General features: G+C 41.4%; 1 protein-coding gene across 1 annotated transcript; it reads right to left on the reverse strand.

Moving 5' to 3' along the window:
* Window positions 1–712: 712 nt before the first annotated feature.
* LOC125372814 (Fanconi anemia group D2 protein-like) lies at window positions 713–21,779 on the reverse strand (the record flags this gene model as incomplete). The annotated part of the gene is made up of 19 exons (XM_048383464.1): window positions 713–805; window positions 1,289–1,355; window positions 1,984–2,101; window positions 2,580–2,688; window positions 5,098–5,213; window positions 6,979–7,079; window positions 8,344–8,472; window positions 9,162–9,238; window positions 10,786–10,951; window positions 12,005–12,064; window positions 13,453–13,502; window positions 14,777–14,884; window positions 15,929–16,060; window positions 18,265–18,399; window positions 19,079–19,252; window positions 19,616–19,721; window positions 20,363–20,451; window positions 21,031–21,135; window positions 21,673–21,779. Coding segments are annotated over 19 exons (2,042 nt in total), but the record flags the coding sequence as incomplete, so codon positions are not given.
* Window positions 21,780–22,090: the final 311 nt, after the last annotated feature.

Below are 22,090 nucleotides of genomic sequence, written 5' to 3' on the forward strand. Positions count from 1 at the left end.
GACCTGAACTACTGCGTGTAGGTGGACAGACTGACCTGAAGTACTGTGTGTAGGTGAACAGACTGACCTGAAGTACTGTGTGTAGGTGGACAGACTGACCTGAAGTACTGTGTGTAGGTGGACAGACTGACCTGAAGTACTGTGTGTAGGTGAACAGACTGACCTGAAGTACTGTGTGTAGGTGGACAGACTGACCTGAAGTACTGTGTGTAGGTGGACAGACTGACCTGAAGTGCTGTGTGTAGGTGGACAGACTGACCTGAAGTACTGCGTGTAGGTGGACAGACTGACCTGAAGTACTGTGTGTAGGTGGACAGACTGACCTGAAGTACTGTGTGTTGGTGGACAGACTGACCTGAAGTGCTGCATGTAGGTGGACAGACTGACCTGAAGTCCTGTGTGTTGGTGGACAGACTGACCTGAAGTACTGTGTGTAGGTGGACAGACTGACCTGAAGTACTGTGTGTAGGTGGACAGACTGACCTGAAGTACTGTGTGTAGACGGACAGACTGACCTGAAGTACTGTGTGTAGGTGGACAGACTGACCTGAAGTACTGTGTGTAGGTGGACAGACTGACCTGAAGTACTGTGTGTAGGTTGACAGACTGACCTGAAGTACTGTGTGTAGACGGACAGACTGACCTGAAGTACTGTGTGTAGGTGGACAGACTGACCTGAAGTACTGTGTGTAGGTGGACAGACTGACCTGAAGTACTGTGTGTAGGTGGACAGACTGACCATCTTCTCCTCCTTGTCCCCCTCCTTCAGCTGGGTCCCCCCTGACTGGCTTGGCTTCTGGGTCTCCTGGAAACAAAGAGTCAGCTACAGCAGAAGGTCACAACACACTATAACTATACTTTACCATAAAGTACTTTGTTAGTATGGAAACCTCAAGTAGGAATGTCCAAGTGAAGACAAAGACAGGACATCGTCCGAATGCTTGAGTTAACTGGAAAATTGATTGACAAGGTGTCACTATATATCAGGAAATCAGGAAAACAGGTGAAAATGACGAGGTGAAACTGTCTGCATCCAAATCAGTGTCTCCACCCCATGTAGAGTAATCTCAACTATGTGTCACCCAACTTGTTTGTAAACCCACCACTACTAAACATGAGAATGTCCCACATGATTAGTGAGTGAGAAATGGACTTCACAGGTTGTACCCATGTCGGGAATCGAACCCGGGTCTTCGACGTGATGAGCAAACACTATAAGAGCAAACACTATAACCACTAGCCTACCCCACCGCCCCTGATAAGGACGAAGCTACCACAGCAAACTCACAGACTGTGTGGAATCTCGGCTGTTCTCATCCAAGTCGGCTGAAATATTCTCCTTCTCGGACTGTTTCCTGTAACACATCAATGAATACAACTCATTTTGCACAATACAGTGTACAAAGGAAGAAGACTGGACTATTTTCTTTACTGGATCATTGTTCACATGACCAAATAGCAGCATGCAGGATGAATTCGGCCAAGTCTTCCCAGCAGACACGCATCTGAGTGCTGTTCCTATCATGTTCTGCCAAACATTCAGCCTCTAAATTACCTATTCTACCAATGATTATCTCAGCACGGTTAATGAGTGAGTGAGTATTGCTTTACGCTACTTTTAGCAACATTCCAGCAATTTCATGGCATGGACCAGAAAATGGGCTTCGCACACTGTACCCATGTTGGGAATCAAACCCAAATATTCAGCGTGACGTGCAAACCACTAGGCCACCCAACCGCCTCTTCAAAGTTTATGACTATCCAGCCAACATTGCCCTCATCATAATAATCATAATCATCATCATCATAACATGCAAACAAGGATTCAAAGTTCAATTTCTGATACAAATGACTAGCAGAAGCAACACAAAATTTCCTTCATTTTCAAGTAAAATGACCTAAATTTGATCTGTCTCCTACCTAGAGCTACAGACCATTTTGTTCAGTGCTGAGCTGTTTCAGTGACATAAATGCATGTCTTACTTCTTCCCTGGTTTCCTCCCTTTCTTCTTGCCGTCTGCTCCACGAGAACTGCTGGGCTCCACCTGCTGGGTCTCTTCAAGGTCAAAGTTTGCAACTGGAGGTCTGAACCCTGGGGTAACTGTAAATCACATGCAGTATTGAGTATGTTTTTCATTTTTATTCCAAACTAAAGACGAGTGCAGTTGCTTTTCCAGCACAGAAAATTTAGTCTTTAATGCCATTGTCAGGCAAGTGGGAAAAAACACCATATTGGACATTTGTAAATAAAGACCTTCTGTTCTAATATTTAAAGGTATTTTAGCATTGAAATAATGCAATAATGTAAAACTGAGTATTAAAGTTGGTATTGGTCCTGGTAACAGAGACATACAAGTCCCATTTGCAATGCTAAAACATTTCCTTCAATAAAATCTTGAATTGTGAAATTTTAATTTCAATTTGGGAATTATATCAGACATTTGCTGTAGACCTGATGCCGAATATCTGCGTTTGAGAACACCTCGATAAATCTTTTTCAGTTATAAACACAATTTTGTATTCTATCTTTCAATATAGCATATTCACTCTTTGTATGACTTCCACAGAACTGTACGTACCGGCCAGCAATCTCTCCAGGGTGTTCTGCACCTCCGTGATGTTCTGCAGCCTCATGATGACCTTGCCCTTCATCTCCGGCGACGTTTGTGTGGCAAAGCAGTTGGCCAGCTGACATCAAGGAAACAAGCATTCAGGCTGAACACACACATACCTTTACACATAGTTTCACACTGTCTTCAAAAACTTCCAAGCATAACCCTTGTTAATCTTGTCCTACCTTACAGGTGCAGGAATACATCAATCAAAGTACAATGAGGCACAAACACATCTTTGAATAATGAGCACACCATAAATCTACATTGAGTAATCCTAGTGATTTAGTTCTCTGTCAAAGTATAGGAGACACAATGCTGTTTAGTGCTGTTAGATTGTTTCTGAAGATTTCGTGCATTGATGATTTACACGTAATATTATAAGTCCATGTTAGTATACAACTATGATTGTGATGTTCACATTTATTAATTGTGCGGAAAACATGTTTGTTCCGTGATTGACCAGTCTGTGACTGGGTTTAGTATTTACAGCACTTTGTATTGCCTGCTGCCATCATACTTTGCTAGCATATGCTATAACCTGTCATGTTAGACTAGTTAGTTTAGATTAATTAGTTTAGATTAATTAGTTTTCATGATTAGTTCCTCATTGTCGTAATTGGTGGTTCTTGTTTAGTTTATAAGTTCAGCTTAGTTTAAGCCAGTTGAAATGTTGATTCTGATCATAAGTTGTAATCAGCCATACTCCATAAAAGCGTTTATTGCCGAGTTAGTTCTAGTAATAGTTTTTGTTGATTTCAACCCATAATTCAACCCACTAAAAGAGCTTCCATATTACCTCGACTTCCACTATCTCATGAACACAAAACAGCTCAAGTCCCAACCTGACTAATATATATTGTTATATTTTGATGTTTATCATATAAATGGGATTTGTAGCTGTAATAATATTCTGATGGTTGATCTGATAATATATGCTTAAATTCATGCTCATGGTATACAGTAAATGTAATAATGGTTAATTATAGATTCTAATTCAACCTTATTATATTAAGTATTAAGGTATTAATCCTTATCCGTATCGTGGTGGGATCCCCTATAGAACAGACGAAATCCCATGAAACCCCTACAAGTATTTGTTGTCATTCCACATAGACGTGATACCGCTGTTACAAAAGTTATGAGCACTTCCGGTTTTATGACCTTGACCAATCATGACCTGTATATAAAGTTTCATCAAATGCAAATCAAAATTGCTGAGCACCCTTGACCAAAGTCATTTCATGAGTTCATGACCTCCAAAGCGATTTGACACAATCATGACATATGATAAGTGCTGAGTTAGTTCGAATTCATCTTACTCATTGCAAAAACCTTTGATCTTTCCCGCCTCAGAGGACATGCACGCTAAGTTCTGTCAAATTCAAATCATTAATAAAGAAATCCAGCACACAAGTCATTCAATCACAACTATGGTTGTGTTACAAACAACATCTACATATCATCTGTAATAAGCACATAGTTGAGAAAACCAACTGCAGGGGCGGTGGAGCTAAAATCCAACCAATCACATTACACAGCCCCCATTACCCAGCCCCCATTACATTACCCAGCCCCCATTACATTACCCAGCCCCCATTACCCAGCCCCCATTACATTACACAGCCCCCATTACCCAGCCCCCATTACATTACCCAGCCCCCATTACATTACCCAGCCCCAAATTACATTACACAGCCCCCATTACACAACCCCCATTACCCAGCCCCCATTACATTACCCAGCCCCCATTACATTACACAGCCCCCATTACATTACCCAGCCCCCATGAGGCAGCCCCCATTACGCAGCTCCCATGAGGCAGCCCCCATTACACAGCCCCCATTACATTACCCAGCCCCCATTACGCAGCTCCCATGAGGCAGCCCCCATTACGCAGCCCTCATTACGCAGCCCCCATTACACAGCCCCCATTACACAGGGTCTGCTTAAAAACAAAGGCTTATTTTGTTTAAAGTGCAGCATCCTTAATGCATGTGACATGTGTATGCAGTGTCTGTGAAACCGTCCTTCCTCAGTACAGGAGATTACAGTGGCCAGAATCTGTGCAATGCTTTCGGTTAACTGTTATAAAAGATGTTAACAGTAACGTTTTTGTTTATATCTTAGATAATGAAATTTAACCATAAACCAAAAAAAGAAAAATGCTGCCTCAAGTTGCCATGTGCAAAAAAAGGTCTGCAAATTGCTAAAGAAATAAACGCTATTCTCAATCAGGATTATGATCAGTTAATAGTTTTTCCCAACAAAATATGCTGTTCAGTTTAATGTCAGTTATGTGATTTATCTCACAAAAATCATTCATTAGGGTAATTTAGGTATTTTATAGGTGGACACAAAGAAACATAATGTTGAGCTGTATCTGAATAATAGAGTTATTATATTTCATGAAATTGAGGCATTAGACAAATCACTATTCAAGTCATTGATATTGCGAAGCTTTGAGACACTGTTCCTGACTCACCTCACGGAACCAGTTCAGGCTGTGGAAGAGTGTGGTGCAGATCACATCCTTTTCCTTGTGGGACAGTGACTCGTACTTCTCATACACCTCCTCCTTGACTGTGTACACAGGGCAGCCTACCACAAACACATGGTTGTCAGTACAGACAGTCAGACAGACACTCGTACTTCTCATACACCTCCTCCTTGACTGTGTACAGAGGGCAACCTACCACAAACACATGGTTGTCAGTACAGACTACAGTCAGACAGACACTCGTACTTCTCATACACCTCCTCCTTGACTGTGTACACAGGGCAGCCTACCACAAACACATGGTTGTCAGTACAGACTACAGTCAGACAGACACTCGTACTTCTCATACACCTCCTCCTTGACTGTGTACACAGGGCAGCCTACCACAAACACATGGTTGTCAGTACAGACTACAGTCAGACAGACACTCGTACTTCTCATACACCTCCTCCTTGACTGTGTACACAGGGCAGCCTACCACAAACACATGGTTGTCAGTACAGACTACAGTCAGACAGACACTCGTACTTCTCATACACCTCCTCCTTGACTGTGTACACAGGGCAGCCTACCACAAACACATGGTTGTCAGTACAGACTACAGTCAGACAGACACTCGTACTTCTCATATACCTCCTCCTTGACTGTGTACCGAGGGCAGCCTACCACAAACACATGGTTGTCAGTACAGACTACAGTCAGACAGACACTCGTACTTCTCATACACCTCCTCCTTGACTGTGTACACAGGGCAGCCTACCACAAACACATGGTTGTCAGTACAGACTACAGTCAGACAGACACTCGTACTTCTCATACACCTCCTCCTTGACTGTGTACCGAGGGCAGCCTACCACAAACACATGGTTGTCAGTACAGACTACAGTCAGACAGACACTCGTACTTCTCATACACCTCCTCCTTGACTGTGTACAGAGGGCAGCCTACCACAAACACATGGTTGTCAGTACAGACTACAGTCAGACAGACACTCGTTCTTCTCATACACCTCCTCCTTGACTGTGTACAGAGGGCAGCCTACCACAAACACATGGTTGTCAGTACAGACTACAGTCAGACAGACACTCGTACTTCTCATACACCTCCTCCTTGACTGTGTACAGAGGGCAGCCTACCACAAACACATGGTTGTCAGTACAGACTACAGTCAGACAGACACTCGTTCTTCTCATACACCTCCTCCTTGACTGTGTACAGAGGGCAGCCTACCACAAACACATGGTTGTCAGTACAGACTACAGCTAATACGTGACACACAGCCAGATGTACAGGAAGGATAAGGATAAAAAGAATTAAAAAATTGTTACAAGCCAATTGGATACTAATTACAAAGGCCAATTGCTTCATTAGCTTTCAGAAACGAGATGAAATACCCTTGATCTCTGTTGATCAAAGGTTTGTGACGGAAGATTTCTATGGCTTCTGAGAGTTTTCTTTTACTAAAGTCCTGGTGTTTGGTTGAGTGGATCTGGACTGTGTCAAACTGAATTCAATTGCTTGAAAATTTTTGCTGGTGGTCTGAGAGGGCCAAGTTGTCATCTGCTTTGGCTGTTGAAGTTTTATGTTCTTCAATCCGGGTATCTACTGGGCGGGAGGTTTGACCAATGCATGAGGCACCACAGTCCCAAGGAATCTTATGGATCACTCCTTTGGTGGGTTGCTCATCTACATCGAGACGTCACTATGTGCAATAAATCAGAAGTTGTTATCCATAAAGATGTACACTTTGTTCTTTACTCTCCATCTTCTAGATAGTTCATAAGCTAAAAATACCTTGAGAACTTTTTTATATTCAAATTTGCTAATCAGCTTTGAACCACTGACACAATGTAGCTTCCTACTCACCTAGTAATGCATCAATGCCCTCCAGATCACCGCCATTTTGTACCTTTTCACAGATGTGGACCAGCCGGAAGTGTGGAGACAGACATGTGGGGTTCGGCTCTCTGGAATGGGATGTATTCCACAATACACACTCACACACCACATCCTAGTGGATGAATAGTCGCAGAATTACTGAGCTGGATTAGAGGCTGATGGTTGAAAGCCTTCCTGATAGAAATCCCAGCCACATCTTAGTGCAAACTGGCTCAACATGTTGCATTATGAGGTTAAATTGCTCAAATTTAAAGCCAAAACAGAAAACATCAAAATTTAGAAATAAAACAAAAGCATTTTAAAATAAACTACACTGAAGTAACCTCCACACAACCTCCACTGAACTCCAAATATCTTGATTGTTGCAAAGATGTATTTCTTAAGGTTAAAATATCATTTATACTTATCCTGACTCATACTTATTACTTATCTGATCTCATTCCAAAAAGGTAGTGGAAATTCCTGTGCTGTGTTCCCAAGAACAGAGAAAAACATCTCACCAGAACGCACCCCTCAGCCGCACCGGAAGTTGTGAACAATCCGGTACACTCGTCACCCTCTCATTTCGCTTACACTTACAACCTTAACACATATACTAGAAGCGGGGATGGCTTGGTGAGGTGAGCTGAATTAGGTTTAATGTCAGATTCAAGATTATCTCACTTATATAGCAACATCGATGCACGTGTTTGGCTGCTTGTACTAGTCCGGACTGATGTCGATTTCATAGTACTAGCCCACTGAGATACCATGCCGCAGTTTAACATGAATACCCCACTCAGACACAGTATACTGACTCGGAGGGCATAATCTTGACACAATCATTTTCACTCATGATCCAAATTACATAGTAAAACTTGGGAGCATGGACTCTCGGTAGGTGGTCACGTGTCAGTAACCTGATATCTACAAGTCTGCGGGATTTGGGGCGAGTTTGAATCTAGTTATCTTCGATTGATCGAGCACTAAGGGTCAAAACTGGTGAATCACGGCAATATCTTCTCTGGCGATGTCTTGAAGATAGTGTGCAGTTGGCGCAAAAATGAGATAGTGACAAGTGTACCAGTTTGGTCATGTGCATCTGGTTGCGCTGCACGGCTGAGGGGTGCGTTCGGGTGAGATGTTTTTCTCTGTTCTTGTGAACACAGCACAGGAGTTTCCACTACCTTTTCAGAATAAGATGAGATAAGCAATTAGTAATTTGTATGTGTCAGGATGAGCTAAATACGACATTTTCTAAATACCTACCAAACCATTGCCATCAGATTATTGTGTACACTTGTAATGACAATCAATGAACTCGTCACAGCATAATTTGAGTGTTTCCCCCACCTTGCACTTTCCTTTGTGTTGGCCTTCTTCTTGTGATTAGCCACTACAAGGGGCAGCAGGTTGATCGCTATAGAACTGTCCGTGTCCTCATTCAGATTGTACATATCTTGTAGAGGAACCATGTGATCCCTGCAACAGGTCCAAGAATCATAGATTCAACTGATGAAATCTGAGAGTGCTCTCCCTTTGCTTAGCTGATGAATACAAATTGCACAATTTGTCTGAACCATTTCAGGAGACTTACACACCATATTTCTGAATCATAGGTCGACAATAACAATCTTGTTTTAATTTGGCAGAATCTCATTCAAGGTAAACAGGTCTAGCATCAAAATGTACAAGCACATTCAGACATAGTATGAACACGTTCTTTGAAGTCATACAACTTGACCAGTGAGTATTCACATAATGAGTGAATGAGTGAGTGAATGAGTGAGTGAGTTGGGTTTAACGCCGCTTTTAACATTATTCCAGTTATATCATGGCGTGTCAGCTTTATTTGGGAGGAAAGGCCGAAATGATGCAGGTCTCAGACGTTTACCACTTTGGTGAAACCCACGAGCACGGGTATGGTGCTGACAAACCTAGAAACATAATTGGGGCGAACCGGGATTCGAACCCACAATCATAGGTTTCTGGCGTGCCCAAGGGACGCAACTCTGCATAGCGAATCGCGGCGCCTTAGACGACTTGGCCATCCAGCCCCCTATTCACTATGGTGACCAACACCTTCACGTAGCATTCTGTTGCACAAACACCTGCTGTTATGACAGTAGTTACGGAGATTCCAACATGTAATTATCACATCTCACACTTACTGCTGAATGAAGCTCTCTTCAACGTCCACCACAAAATCATCCTGGAAATCTGCTATCATGTTCTCAGAAATCCAGTGCTGAAACAGGAATACTGCCACTGAGATCTTCAACACAGTAAATAGTAACGGTGTGAGGTATATCGGTAACTTGAGGTTCATTCTTTCCACAATATGTATCACAATATCATTTTTTCGTGCTTGATGTATCGGGCGATTTCAAATTGGGATTTTTATCATGTGCTTAACGTTACTTATCATCCAAAACTGGCTCCCACAGGAGATATCGCTTGGATTAGATCAAGTGATATCTACACTGTAGATATCGCTGCAATGAAAATACATCACAATGCTTTGCAGACCATTGTGACGTCACTGGTTACCATGACGTCACAATCAAATGACATCACTAATGGCTCTGCTACTGAAGCTGTTAGCAGTACTTTTTACACTGAAGACACTGCTAATTAATGTCTACAAATTGAAAAAGTTGGAAGAATGATGTTGGATGATAAATAAAATCTCACCCTCGTGTCTTTTGATATCAAATATATCAACACTCGTTGATAAACGTGGCAAAAATCCTCGGCAAGCCTCGGAATTTTTCCACTTTTGTCAACTCGTGTTGATATATTTAATATCAAAAGACACTCGGGTGAGATTCTCTATATACTCGCCAAATGCCTTCGTTGCCCAAGAGCGAGAATCTGGGGCCCAAAGATAGCCCCAAAGATAGTATTTTTTGACTGAGTAAACATTATGTTGTACCAGCATCTTGTTTTGTTCCATTTATGAACTTACCTTTATACCTAAATGTATCAGATTATTTCTGAATTTAAAAATTAGAATTATACAATTTATCGTGATAAATATTGCAATATGGCCTTGTGCATTGCAAAATATTGTGGCCCCGTGATACAGTTTAAACCTCCAATACCCATCCCTTGTGAACAGTAACTGTTGTGAAGTGGCTGGGTTGTTCCACACCGGGGCACTCAGGTACACATTTCACCACAGCACAACATGTCTTCACATATTTCACATTTTTTACATATAAGTAGACATATTTACTCCCCAGCAACAAAATAGTATTTCAATAACTAGGTCTGTTGTGTCTCCTAGCATAGGAATAAGAAGTTTAGAATGCAAGTTGAGATATAATATATATATACATTGGAAATTCTGATCACTGCTCTAGTTCTAATAGTATTATCTCTTATGCTACCGATATATATATCGATATACATATCGGTAGTATAAGAGATATTACTATCAGAACTAGAGCAGTGATCAGAATTTCCAATACCATTGCTCATAGAAAGGTATATTTAAGACCAGATACATTAAATCAGCACACAAATCGAGCAGCAAACGTAACCTAACCTAAATAAAAAAAAAAATTATTACTTCTTAATGGCAGCTACTTAATACAGGCAATAATATAGTGTCTATTTTATATTCATTGTTACAAACGTGTGCGTAGCCTACTTTTTATATTGATATGACAAAAACTCTCAGAATACATGAATATCCCTCGCACTCCCTTTGGAAGTACAACCCTTCTGACACACGTTGTGATATGAGAACACACGGATGGGATAACCTCCATGTCTGTAAGGGTCACCTACCACAACTTTAGGGTCTACATTGCCTTTACTGATGACAGACGACAGTTCATCCAGAAACAGGCAGGTGGCCTCGGGGCTGCCAGTGCTGCTGGTTCGGACCAGTTGCAGCAGGTGCACCACCTCCTTCAGCTTGTCGTCACTGATGGTGCTCTCAGACTGGTCAGAGCTGCAACACGGCAGGGGAACTGTTTGATGATGTTGCATATCAATTCAACAACAAGTCTAAATGAACAAAAACACTGTTTTGTTTTGGGATGACGAGTCAATTTCAGGTTGGGAAAGTTAACTTAATTCTTGACACTTATGCAGTAAAAACATAGTAAATGACCTGTCCATCAGGAGTGCTGTATTATGTGGTTATAATAATGATACCACCACTACTACCACTTCTACTAATTCAAATTTAATTCTCTGCTCCTTGGGCAGCATACTAACACTGATATGACTTCTAATTCAAATATCATTCTCACTACCACTACCACTACCACCACTAGTGAGGTCAGGTGAGGTGAAATTGGGTTAAACGTTGCGTCCAATGTTATTGCACTAGTCCAGACTGATGCCGATTTAATAGTGCTAGCCCACTGAGATACCATGCTGCAGTTTAACATGAATACCCCACTCAGACACAGTATACTGACTCCGAGCCGACCAGTCCTTGTTTTAGCCCCTTTATGCCGAGCGCCAGACAGGGTAACAACAAGTACCATCTTTTAAAGTCTTTTGGTATGACGCGGCCGGGGATCCAACCCCGGACCTTCTGCTCTCCAGGCAGACGCTCTACCACTAGACCACAGAGGTGGTCACCACCACTAGAAATTCAAATTTCATTCTCTGTCTCCTTGGCAGTATACCACCCAAGTTTCCTTATAAGGCAATCATATTACCATCTCACCAGGGAGCAATAATGTAAGACATACGTAATTTATCATGAAGTTGATACAGAAACACACAAGACGAGGAGGATGAAAAACTGTGATTCAGCCTGCATGACGTACTGGTAATTAAAATATATATATTGAGTAGTGTATAAGTAAGTGTTGTTTGAAACAGCAGTCAGCAACCCTACCAGCCACGCCACACCACGCCACACCACACACAACACTACACGACACTACAATATCACAATGGCTTGTAAACAGATCAAGACCAACCAGTGGTTGACAGTATGATCAAAGATCCATGTAAGCCACAACCCCCACTCCCTGCGTACACTTACCGGACGTAGGCAATACTTTTGACAACCATGATGGCACCAATCACTCCCATGCGTTTATACCTGAAACGATGAAGAAATCACAGAGTTTATATAAAACATGGCCAACACAACACAAAGCCTCCAGACACCAGTGGTCACCCTACAGTCAACACAGTGCAGGTCCATGTGTTCATGTCAGTCTGGAGTAGCCATACTGTAACTTGCACACAACTCGCCAAACTAACAATAACAATACAATTTGTTTCTCAACAGCTTTCTCTGTTCCTCTCCTGAATACTGAATTGAAGTGTGGTCTATAGTATGTCAGTCAAGGCAAGAAATATTGCTTGGTTTTCAAGATCTGCTCTGGAAACGAGCACTACTGCCATTTTCAGTCTAAGTCAAAATTGTTCCCCTCAAAAAATTTTTTTTTTTAAAAATCACCAACTATCAAAAAGCACCAGTTCACCACCAGACCGATCCATGTGCCAAGTTTGGTTAAGATTTCTGTTATGTTTTTTTAGTTCTTTGACACGGATGGAAGGACGGATGGAAAGCACCCATTCGTGGCGGGGCATACCGTAATAATCCAGTCTTGGCCCGGTAAACTGGTTGTTGATCCACACCAGTGGGTACAAGGACATCAATCAGCTACATTTCACATCCTTACAACACATTTACAACAATAGTCGATGCTTACACACATGGACCCGATTCTCTAGGGGAATGACTTCAGAAGTAACTATGTCACCAATTGCAATACAACCACCATAGAATTTCCAATTACACGAGGGGCACGGCACGGGTGGCTGGTGTTTAAAGCACCACAATCCTATGATCATGGGTTTCATTCACACATTTGCTCTAATGATATTTATTGGCTTAAGAGGACCATTCCCATGTTGGTGGGTTTGATCAAAGAAGTAAACGACTGAGCATGCTCAGCTTTCTCTCTCATGTTAAGCTGACATGTTGTGGTATAACTGAAACACTGTTCAAAGCAATGCTAAACCAAACTCACTCCACTTAAAATATCAGCCATAAGAAACGGTGATGGCTGGGATGGGTCCAGATTTACTACCCGGGTACCCACCCCCCTATTACCCAACCCTACCCAGGTACCCGCTGTTGGTCTCAAGAGATAGGTACAAAACGTCTGAGTGGGAAAAGTTTGACCGTAGCCCTGGCAAAATGTATTTACATGCACGTATAAAACGATCTAGTCATGCATACACTGAAGTTTACTGAAGTTTTATCCTTATTCAAACATATGAAAGTCAGAAGGAATTTATGCATAGTCAGAAAGAAATGTTAACATTAGTGTCTTGTAGTATACCCATATAGTTCTAGTTAATTTTTGTCATTAAACAATATATCACGTGACCAACCACGGGACGGGTAGTCCTGTGGGTACATGTGGGTATCTGATTTACCTAGCCCAGCCCAAACACAATGACTGTTCCACCTACTTGAGGCTGCTGTTGTACAGCTGTTTCCTGATGATGATGTGAAGATCATCCTGAAAGCAGGACACATTTCCATGTCTTTACCTCAGTATTAGGCCTGTTTTTCATAATATCACATCAACACAATTCAAACTTCAACTCAGAATACAGAAAATGGTCGATGGCTAGGTTATACTTATTGCCCTCTCACTGACAAATCACTGGAAAAAAATACTGGGGTAAAAATATTTACATGACTTTTCCATGCCTTATAACAATTTTCTATTTTTCTAAAACTATTCCAGGCCTAGGAAAATGAAAATGAAATTCCAGGAACCACACACTTCACATCAACGGCAAGTAATACCTTTATATGTAACATATAACATAAGTCAATCATAAACAAAAACACATTAGACACTAGTCCAAATTTGAAGCCAAAAGTAACATTTCTTTGGTCAAAACAGTCAGGTGTTCTCTTATGTCATGGTACGACAGATTAACTACAGTAATATGAAAGAATCAGTTAACTTCTTTTGAGTAATATAGTATCACAGTGAGTGATGCTTAAAAGACAAGTTGGCTCAAAAGTAAATGGCATAGACTGCAATAGGCAGATGATGCCTTTCCAAATAACAACAACTATTGAGATGCCAACCCTAAATGAAGCCCTGGAGTAATCAGTTGGGTAGAAAAGCATAATTTCATGTGGAAAAGAGTAATGTTAAGAGTACCATGCCATAATGCTGGTTTTTGCTTCGACATTTGGACATCAAAATAAAAAAAGTACTCAAAAATAGGGGCCACATTTCAAACAACCATGTTGTATTCTGAACAACTTTGGTAATTATAGATTATAAATCAGTTATGAAAGCATTTAATCCAAGTTGCTGTGCGGGAGCTACAAAAAACGGCATCGGAAACACTGCATTCATGTCGAAACACATTGTCAAAGCTCTACAGATTTCGAAAATTAATCATGTGACGAAATTAACTGTATTGCAGAAAGACAATGTGGTTTTTCGAGTTCCAAAGATATATCGTTGTACATGCAATTAGCTCCCTGTAGAATGCTTCACGTGATCGGTGCATTTACAATTTGCTCTTCGTGATATAATATGCATGTAAATAATTCGTGAAAAAAATGTAAAATATCATAATTTGGGGTGGATAAGTGTAATAACGTAATTTTAGGCTCAAAAGCATAATTATTATGCCAAAGCATAATGGTTGGCAGCTCTGAATATTGACTAGGAATCACCAACAGAGGTATTTGTACATGGCATCAATAACTTCACGATGTAGGTAATTCAATATCAATCAAGGTAAAATGTTAGTTCATATTGACCTGTATAAGTCCACCATCATCGGGGTTGTGGAAAGCTAGACGACTCAACATGGCATAAAGTTTACGAATCTGCGTCATTGAACGGTTGTCGAAGTAGTCAAGAAATCCCTGAAATTACACAATGGTTCAGATATATATTTGTATATAGCATTTATATTTACTGTTGCAGATAATTCATGTGCAATACCCGGTATATATATTTAGACATACATAGATTACTAAACGAGTCACGTAAGATACTGTCTTAATTACGAGCGTATTTCAAAACGTTTTCCAAAAGCGAAAGAGGGTTAGATACATTTTGAAATAAACTGACTGTATTAAGAACAGTATCTAACAGGGACGGTGTATCAATGATTCATCCATAGGCTGTTCTATCAAGGTACAGCCTGGCAGCTGGCGCCATCATCAATTGTAAGAAACAAAACATGCAGATTCTAAAGTCATGTTCATAATAGCTTAGAAACATCTGCATTCAACATAAAAGTCTAGCTTTAAACGATCTATTTGTTAGGCTTACAAAAATAAAAGAATTGGTTCTCAGGCAGACTTTTGAAAATATAGTGCGGTCAGGTGGTGATTTTTTGGCTTGATCAAACTAGTATGTCACCGGATAAACAGTTGTGTACCATCAACCTGGGAAAGGGGTTCCCTACATAAACAAGCATACAAACTCCTGTTGCCGTCATGACCATAACACGAGATGTAAACCAGTGTGCATGTCAAGGCAAGTAACTGCACACAATATTGGACCGCATTGTTCTTAAGTATTAGGATTTTTTATAAAAATAAATAAAAAATGGAATTAAAAACAAAATGTGTGGCAGCCTTTCTGATGATGTGGGCAGAGCCTGAGAACCAAGACTATTATGTTTTTAGGCTTAATCCGGAATATTTAATTGAGAACTGCTTCATACGAATTAACAAGGTTTCACTTGACAGACAAACAGACAGATTCTCCATGTTTGCCATCCTGAATGTGGATCTCATGCATATTTTCCGTGATATTTTCTGTATAAAAACTAAAGTACTATGAGAAAACTGATCATGATATTGCAGCTAAATTATCATATATTTCTTGGCAGAATGCTAAGCATACTATGAACTGGATCATTTAGATGGTGTTTCTTCCAAAAAAGGGTCTATTCTAACCTTGACAAAGATAGCGAAGGGAGCCATGCTGGAGAGATGGTGGTGTACCAGGTCGGAGAGAATGTCCAGAGAGCTGTCGATCTCGCCTGCAAAACCACTGCCGATGTGTGTCACCAGGTTCCCAACAATCTCCTGGAGAGTCAACACAAATGGTTAGTTACACACATATTAAACATCTTTGAAGAAAGTTCAAATCATTAGGACTCGATGAGTTCTTGTGGCTTGGATTATGGAGTTACCTCCCCTTTGACCACACATCTAAACTTTTTTACTTCAAACAACAAAAATGCTCCCAGAAAAATTGAAAATATTCTTATAAATTTTTTTTTTTTTTACATTTATCCTATCTCACACTATGCATTTCTTCTTCCTTTTCTCGATCCTTGCGTGCAAACGTCCTAGAACAAAGTTTCCAGCTTCAAAAACACTTCCCAGCATCACCATGGTCACGACCCAAATAAATGGGTCACACACTACAATCCCGCGTGTTGCAACCCTAAGCGACCTGATTATCTGACATAACCATGATAACCTGCCACATCATTCTCTTTCCGACAGGCTGGCGGAACTGTGAAGAAGCAAAAGTGTAGAAGTCGATATGTTGATAGCTAACCATATGTGAGGGGCATCGATGTCGATCCCAGCTGCAATGTCGATCCCCAGGTTGATCAGAATCGACATGTCGAAGTAGATCCCCTGGCAGATGTCGAACTGTATGTCGCTGTGGATCCAAATGTGACCTGTCTTCATGTCCATGGCAATCCGAATGTCGATAGCGATCTGAATGTTCTGATCGACCTTGCTCCTCAGTATGAAGTCAATCCAAATGTCATGTTGATCCGCTTGTCTGATTGAGAGTCCTCCTCAGAGTGATATCAATCCGATGGTCAATGTCATTCCTTCTGCCGCGATCAATCAGGCCCTTGGGTCAATGTTGATCTGACTATCAATCCTTATTATAAGGGTGCGTGAGATCCCGACTTTTTCTTCCTTATGGAGTAAGCGAGGAAGAGCATGAAACATTGTTCATAGCAGTCGGTGATTGTCCCTGCACAGCCTGGGGGCAGATTTATTCTGTGAGGGATCAGTAATCCCATCCGTAATTTGTCCATACGTTGCAGTGTGGGAGATGTAGGACGACTCTCATATCTTGTGGTGATTGTCATATCTTGTGTAGAAGATTCATCTTTAGTAAGAACACTGTGATGATCTTCGGTAGCCAATGAAGAAACCACTTGGGCGTTGTCAAGCCCACAGGAACCGGGCATGGTGTTAGATTTGGTAGGAATATCTTCATACAGAAAACTATCATACAAGATGTCGCCCTCCACTAATAGTGATGTGTTGGTAGACGACATGGGCTGATTGACCACAGCAACCTGAGAATGGACTGCCTTCTGGGTAACTCTCTTTGGTTTCTCTTTAGGTGAACGCCAATGTTCTGCGTCTTTAGAGGCAGACTTCGATCGCTCGTCAAGTGTGACACTTGCAAACATAATTATGGAAATCTTCCTTGGATAATTTAGAATACTGTGAACATCGTTGTGATAACTTCACTGACTGGGCCTGCAGTTTTTGCAAACTGGGTGTTCATGTATTTGGCAGAGGAAGATTAATAAACAAAACAAATAAAAATTCTCTTTCAACTTTCCCCATACCTTTGCGATGAGAAGAGATTGATGTGTCAGGTGATCAGGTCACTTAGGGTCACAATGCACAGGATCGTAGTGCGGGACCCATTTGTTTTGGTAGTGGCCATGGTGATGTTGGAATGAGTTTGGGTGAAATGTTTTTTAAGCTGGAAACTTCTAGTACATTTCCACACCAGGATCAAAAGGAGGAGGAAAAAATTCATAGCGTGAGATAGGATAAGTTTAAAAATCTTTAAAAACGACACTCATCGTGATATGCATATTCACATCAAATTGCGTGGCAACTTGGCAGGTTCAAAAGGAAGTCTGCTTTGTACACATGTTCGTAGCAGCTATATTTAGTAGTGAAATTGAAACACTAATTACAACGAATTTTGCAATATTTAAGAGACAACAACGCCAGGCGTCATGAAATGATAAGAAAGATATATATTTCAGAAAGTATATTGTCTTGTATCGATGCAGAAAAAAAAACAGTATCATGCATGGGATAGTCGCATGAAAACTCACGATGCACCGATGTATCGATGTAGCAGTTCACCTCTAGCATCTGCACCTGTAATTGATACCCCAAAAGTTCAACAGTGAGGTTCAGGTGATTTGCTTACTCTGCAGAAGTAAGGCAACCATGTCTGCATCTTCCCACAGACATTTAGATAGTTAAGACCTTGAAGACGATTATACCTGTTTACAGTAGCTGTCAAACACAGCAAAGGCGTGTCGATACATAGCGGAGGCGAAGAAGCAGATCCCTGGCTCTGGGGACCTCAGTAACACCTCAGCCAGCGACTGCACAGACGGGAAGTACCCTCTCAGGATCTGGAGACAACACGACATGGGGTTTAACTTCACTTATAGAGCTACATGTATGCACTATGTGTTTGTGTGTGTATGTGGCTGCTTGTACTGGTCCAGACGAAAGCCGATTGCATAGCACTAGCCCATTGAGATACCATGCTGCAGTTTAACATGAATACCCCACTCAGACACAGTATACTGACTCCGAGCCTACCAGTCCTTGTTTTAGCCCTTTAATGTCGAGTGCCAGACAGGGTAACAACAAGTACCAACTATTAACGTCTTTTGGTACAAAGCAGCCAGGGATCGAACCCCCAACCTTTCGCTCTCCAGGCGGACACTCTACCACTAGACCATGGAGGCGGTCACTACACATCTGAACAGGAACAGGACAGCTAGTATTGATTGCCAGGAATGTGGCCCCGTGAAGATTCTTGGTCCTCAGCAACCCATGCTTGTTGTATGTCATCGTATCGAAATTGTGTAGATTGATGCTCATGATGTCAATCACTGGATTGTCTGGTCCAAATTTGATTATATACAGACCTCCATCATATAGCTGGAATATTGCTGAGTGCGGCGTAAACAACAAACAAACGAGGAATGCCCAAGGAATATGAGAGGCAGTGCTGTGTACCCCATGGTACAGGAAAGCAAGAAGTGATGCAGGTCTTAGATGTTTCCCTTTACCATAACCCACCTGAGCATGGTCAGTGAAGGCTGACTGCAGCAGAGGTTCTGTAAATGCCCCTGAACGGATCTTGTTCCTGAAGAGGCTCTCCACTGGCTTCTTGCGGTTCGTGGCGTGGAGAATCAGCAGCACAAAGATGTCAATCACCTTGTGATCAGCTGGGTCCTTCAGGTTGTCGATTGCCTATAATAATAATAATAATAATAATAATGATAATAATAATAATAGGCCATTTATATTGTGCTATAAAGCACAGCACTATTATTACCCTGGTTCAGTGGATCAGCGTGCACTTAACAACCATTCTCAGCTCCCTGGGGAGTATACAACCCAAGCTGCATGTGAGGCGCTAGAAGGTTAACAATCAGATTGCCATCTCATCCTACCGGGTACCCATTCACTGCTGGGAATAACAGAGACACATTTCAAACAAAGTCACTTGCCCAAGGAGACACCACATGTGTTACCACAAGTATGTATCTCACTGATGTGTACATCCAAACATTCCCTGAAATATGGAACACAACTTGGCCTTTAAGGCACTACCTTTATCCAAGCTTCGGACACAGTTTTCTGGAAGCGAATGCCGGACTTGATGGCATCCAATGTCAGTGCTTCGTTCCCCTTCTCCACACTGCCATCTGATGCTGTCCTACAACACAAGACACCCAGTGTGTGTGCATGCAGTTTATCAAGTGTCAGCAGTGTGTCCCATGTGAGAGTAATGACACTATTTATGCATCACTCCCTTCTCTGCCTGTATTTATAGCCATTCTGTTGTGACAAATACCTTGGTCCAATTCACCACGACAGCTTCATTCTCCCATCTTCCTCCTCACTAACTTATAGCACAGAAATTCTCCCTCTCATCAGCGTAATTTGACTGGACTGCTATGTTTTAGCATCCTGTCATTCAAATCGGGCTCGAAATGAAGCTATGGCGATGAACGGGTCTGGTATATTAATCATAGTAGAACAGGGATTACACTGGACAATGGATGTTGCTCTCCACCATCCACAGTACTTGTCTCAGAATAATCAGAGTTATCTCCCCTTAGACCATATCTTCAAGTTCCCAGATGTTGCCATTGCTTTTTTCATTAATTTTCTTGTTTTCATAAATTTGACTCAATCTTTATCAAACATTTTATAATCTTTGCCAAAATATATATTGTAAGAATTGAGCCATTACTACTTGAAAATTATCCACTTTATCATTAATAAATGGTTTCAGTCTAGGAAGAAGACATATCTGCTAATAGATTCTTGCTTGATATAAATTACTTCTCTCACCTCTTTTTCATCTTGTCTTTTTTGCTGGACTTGCTTGGGGTAGCAGGTAAAGGTTTAAAATCAATGCTTGCTCGAATTTCCGTTACAATCTGTTGAAAGTTGAAAAAGATAAACTGGATGATGGATGCATTTTGTAATATATCTACGGAAATAGATATGCATGTTAACAATCAAGATAATAAATACGTCATCAATAATTTGGGGTGTGATTGGGCACAACAAAACATGTCTGCTACCTCTAGTGAATCCTTGAATGTGACTGTCTGCAAACAACCAAACACGTCTGCTACCGCCAGGGAATCCTACAGTGTGACTGTCTGCACACAGCTAAACACGTCTGCTACCTCTAGTGAATACACCAGTGTGACTGTCTGCACACAACTAAACACGTCTGCTACCTCTAGTAAATCTGACAGTGTGACTGTTCGCACACAACCAAACACGTCTGCTACCTCTAGTAAATCTGACAGTGTTACTGTTCGCACACAATCAACAACGTCTGCTACCTCTAGTAAATCTGACAGTGTGACTGTTCGCACACAACCAACAACGTCTGCTACCTCTAGTAAATCTTGACAGTGTGACTGTCTGCACACGGCCAACCACGTCTGCTACCTCCAGTAAATCCAACAGTGTGACTGTCTGTGCCAACTAAACACGTCTGTTACCTCAAGTGAATCCTGCGGTGTGACCGTCTGGAGTAGAAACTTGACCACCACAGGGAGATCATCCATCTCGACAGAGGACAATGTCTGCAGAACAGAACCTCGCACCTACACAAAGAAACATCATAGTTACAACAGTGATGAAGTTTTTCTGACAAATTCTTTATTCATTTCAGATTCAACATTTAAATTCATTTTATAACAGACTTCTGTTTGTTCCTTGACTCATCATCCAATAATACGGACATGTACTGCAGTACAGATAGGATGTAATGTTTGGTGGCAGGGCAGGGAATTGAAGTGTTTAATGCTGCAGTAAGACGTTTCAGCTATACCACAGTGGTCTGTAACTAATCAAGTCTCAACCTGACAAACCCGTGAATGAGAGGACGAGCATCGATCCACGCATTGGGATACAATGACATCCAGTCAGTCACAGAGCCTGATAACGTGTTCCTCTTTATCCTGGGAAGGAACAAGCATGGGCTACTGGGGACCTTATCTTCCCCGAAATCCCCGGGAGTGTGGAATGTTCGGGAGATTACAGACACATACAATCAGAATTTGGCCTTATTGAAAGACTGTGAAAGTTCTTTCAAATACCAACTATCAATAATTATTGTGTAAGTTAATATTGAGCCATACCTCGGCTAGAAGTTCTGGTTTCAAGGCCAGGTTGGATAAAGCATCAAGAATCGGAACTGTCATTTGGTTGCCTTGTAGAAGAATATCACTGAAAGTATCAATATTACCTATGAAGATATCATAATCTTACATCACAACAATCTTACTTATCTTTAACCTTTTTCCACATGAACAACATGTCAATGTATCCTATGAACACATGTTTCGAACATTGTGACAGTTTCTACAGCAAGTAGTCGAAGCCTTATTCTCATAAGCTAGGCCCATGTGTGAGCAGTAAATCTGATGAAAGTGATGGGAAAGGACAAGTTAGGGTGAGTTGACTCACAGGTTTTTAGCACTGACAGTATTCAAATTACTCTGGAAACTGCTGGAACAGTGTTTCCATTCAGTTACAAGTACACTGGTTCTCTGGAAC

The sequence above is a fragment of the Haliotis rufescens genome, unplaced genomic scaffold (genome assembly GCF_023055435.1).
Source record: "Haliotis rufescens isolate VD_foot unplaced genomic scaffold, xgHalRufe1.0.p SCAF_488, whole genome shotgun sequence".
In the NCBI taxonomy this organism is placed as follows: Eukaryota; Metazoa; Mollusca; class Gastropoda; order Lepetellida; family Haliotidae; genus Haliotis; species Haliotis rufescens.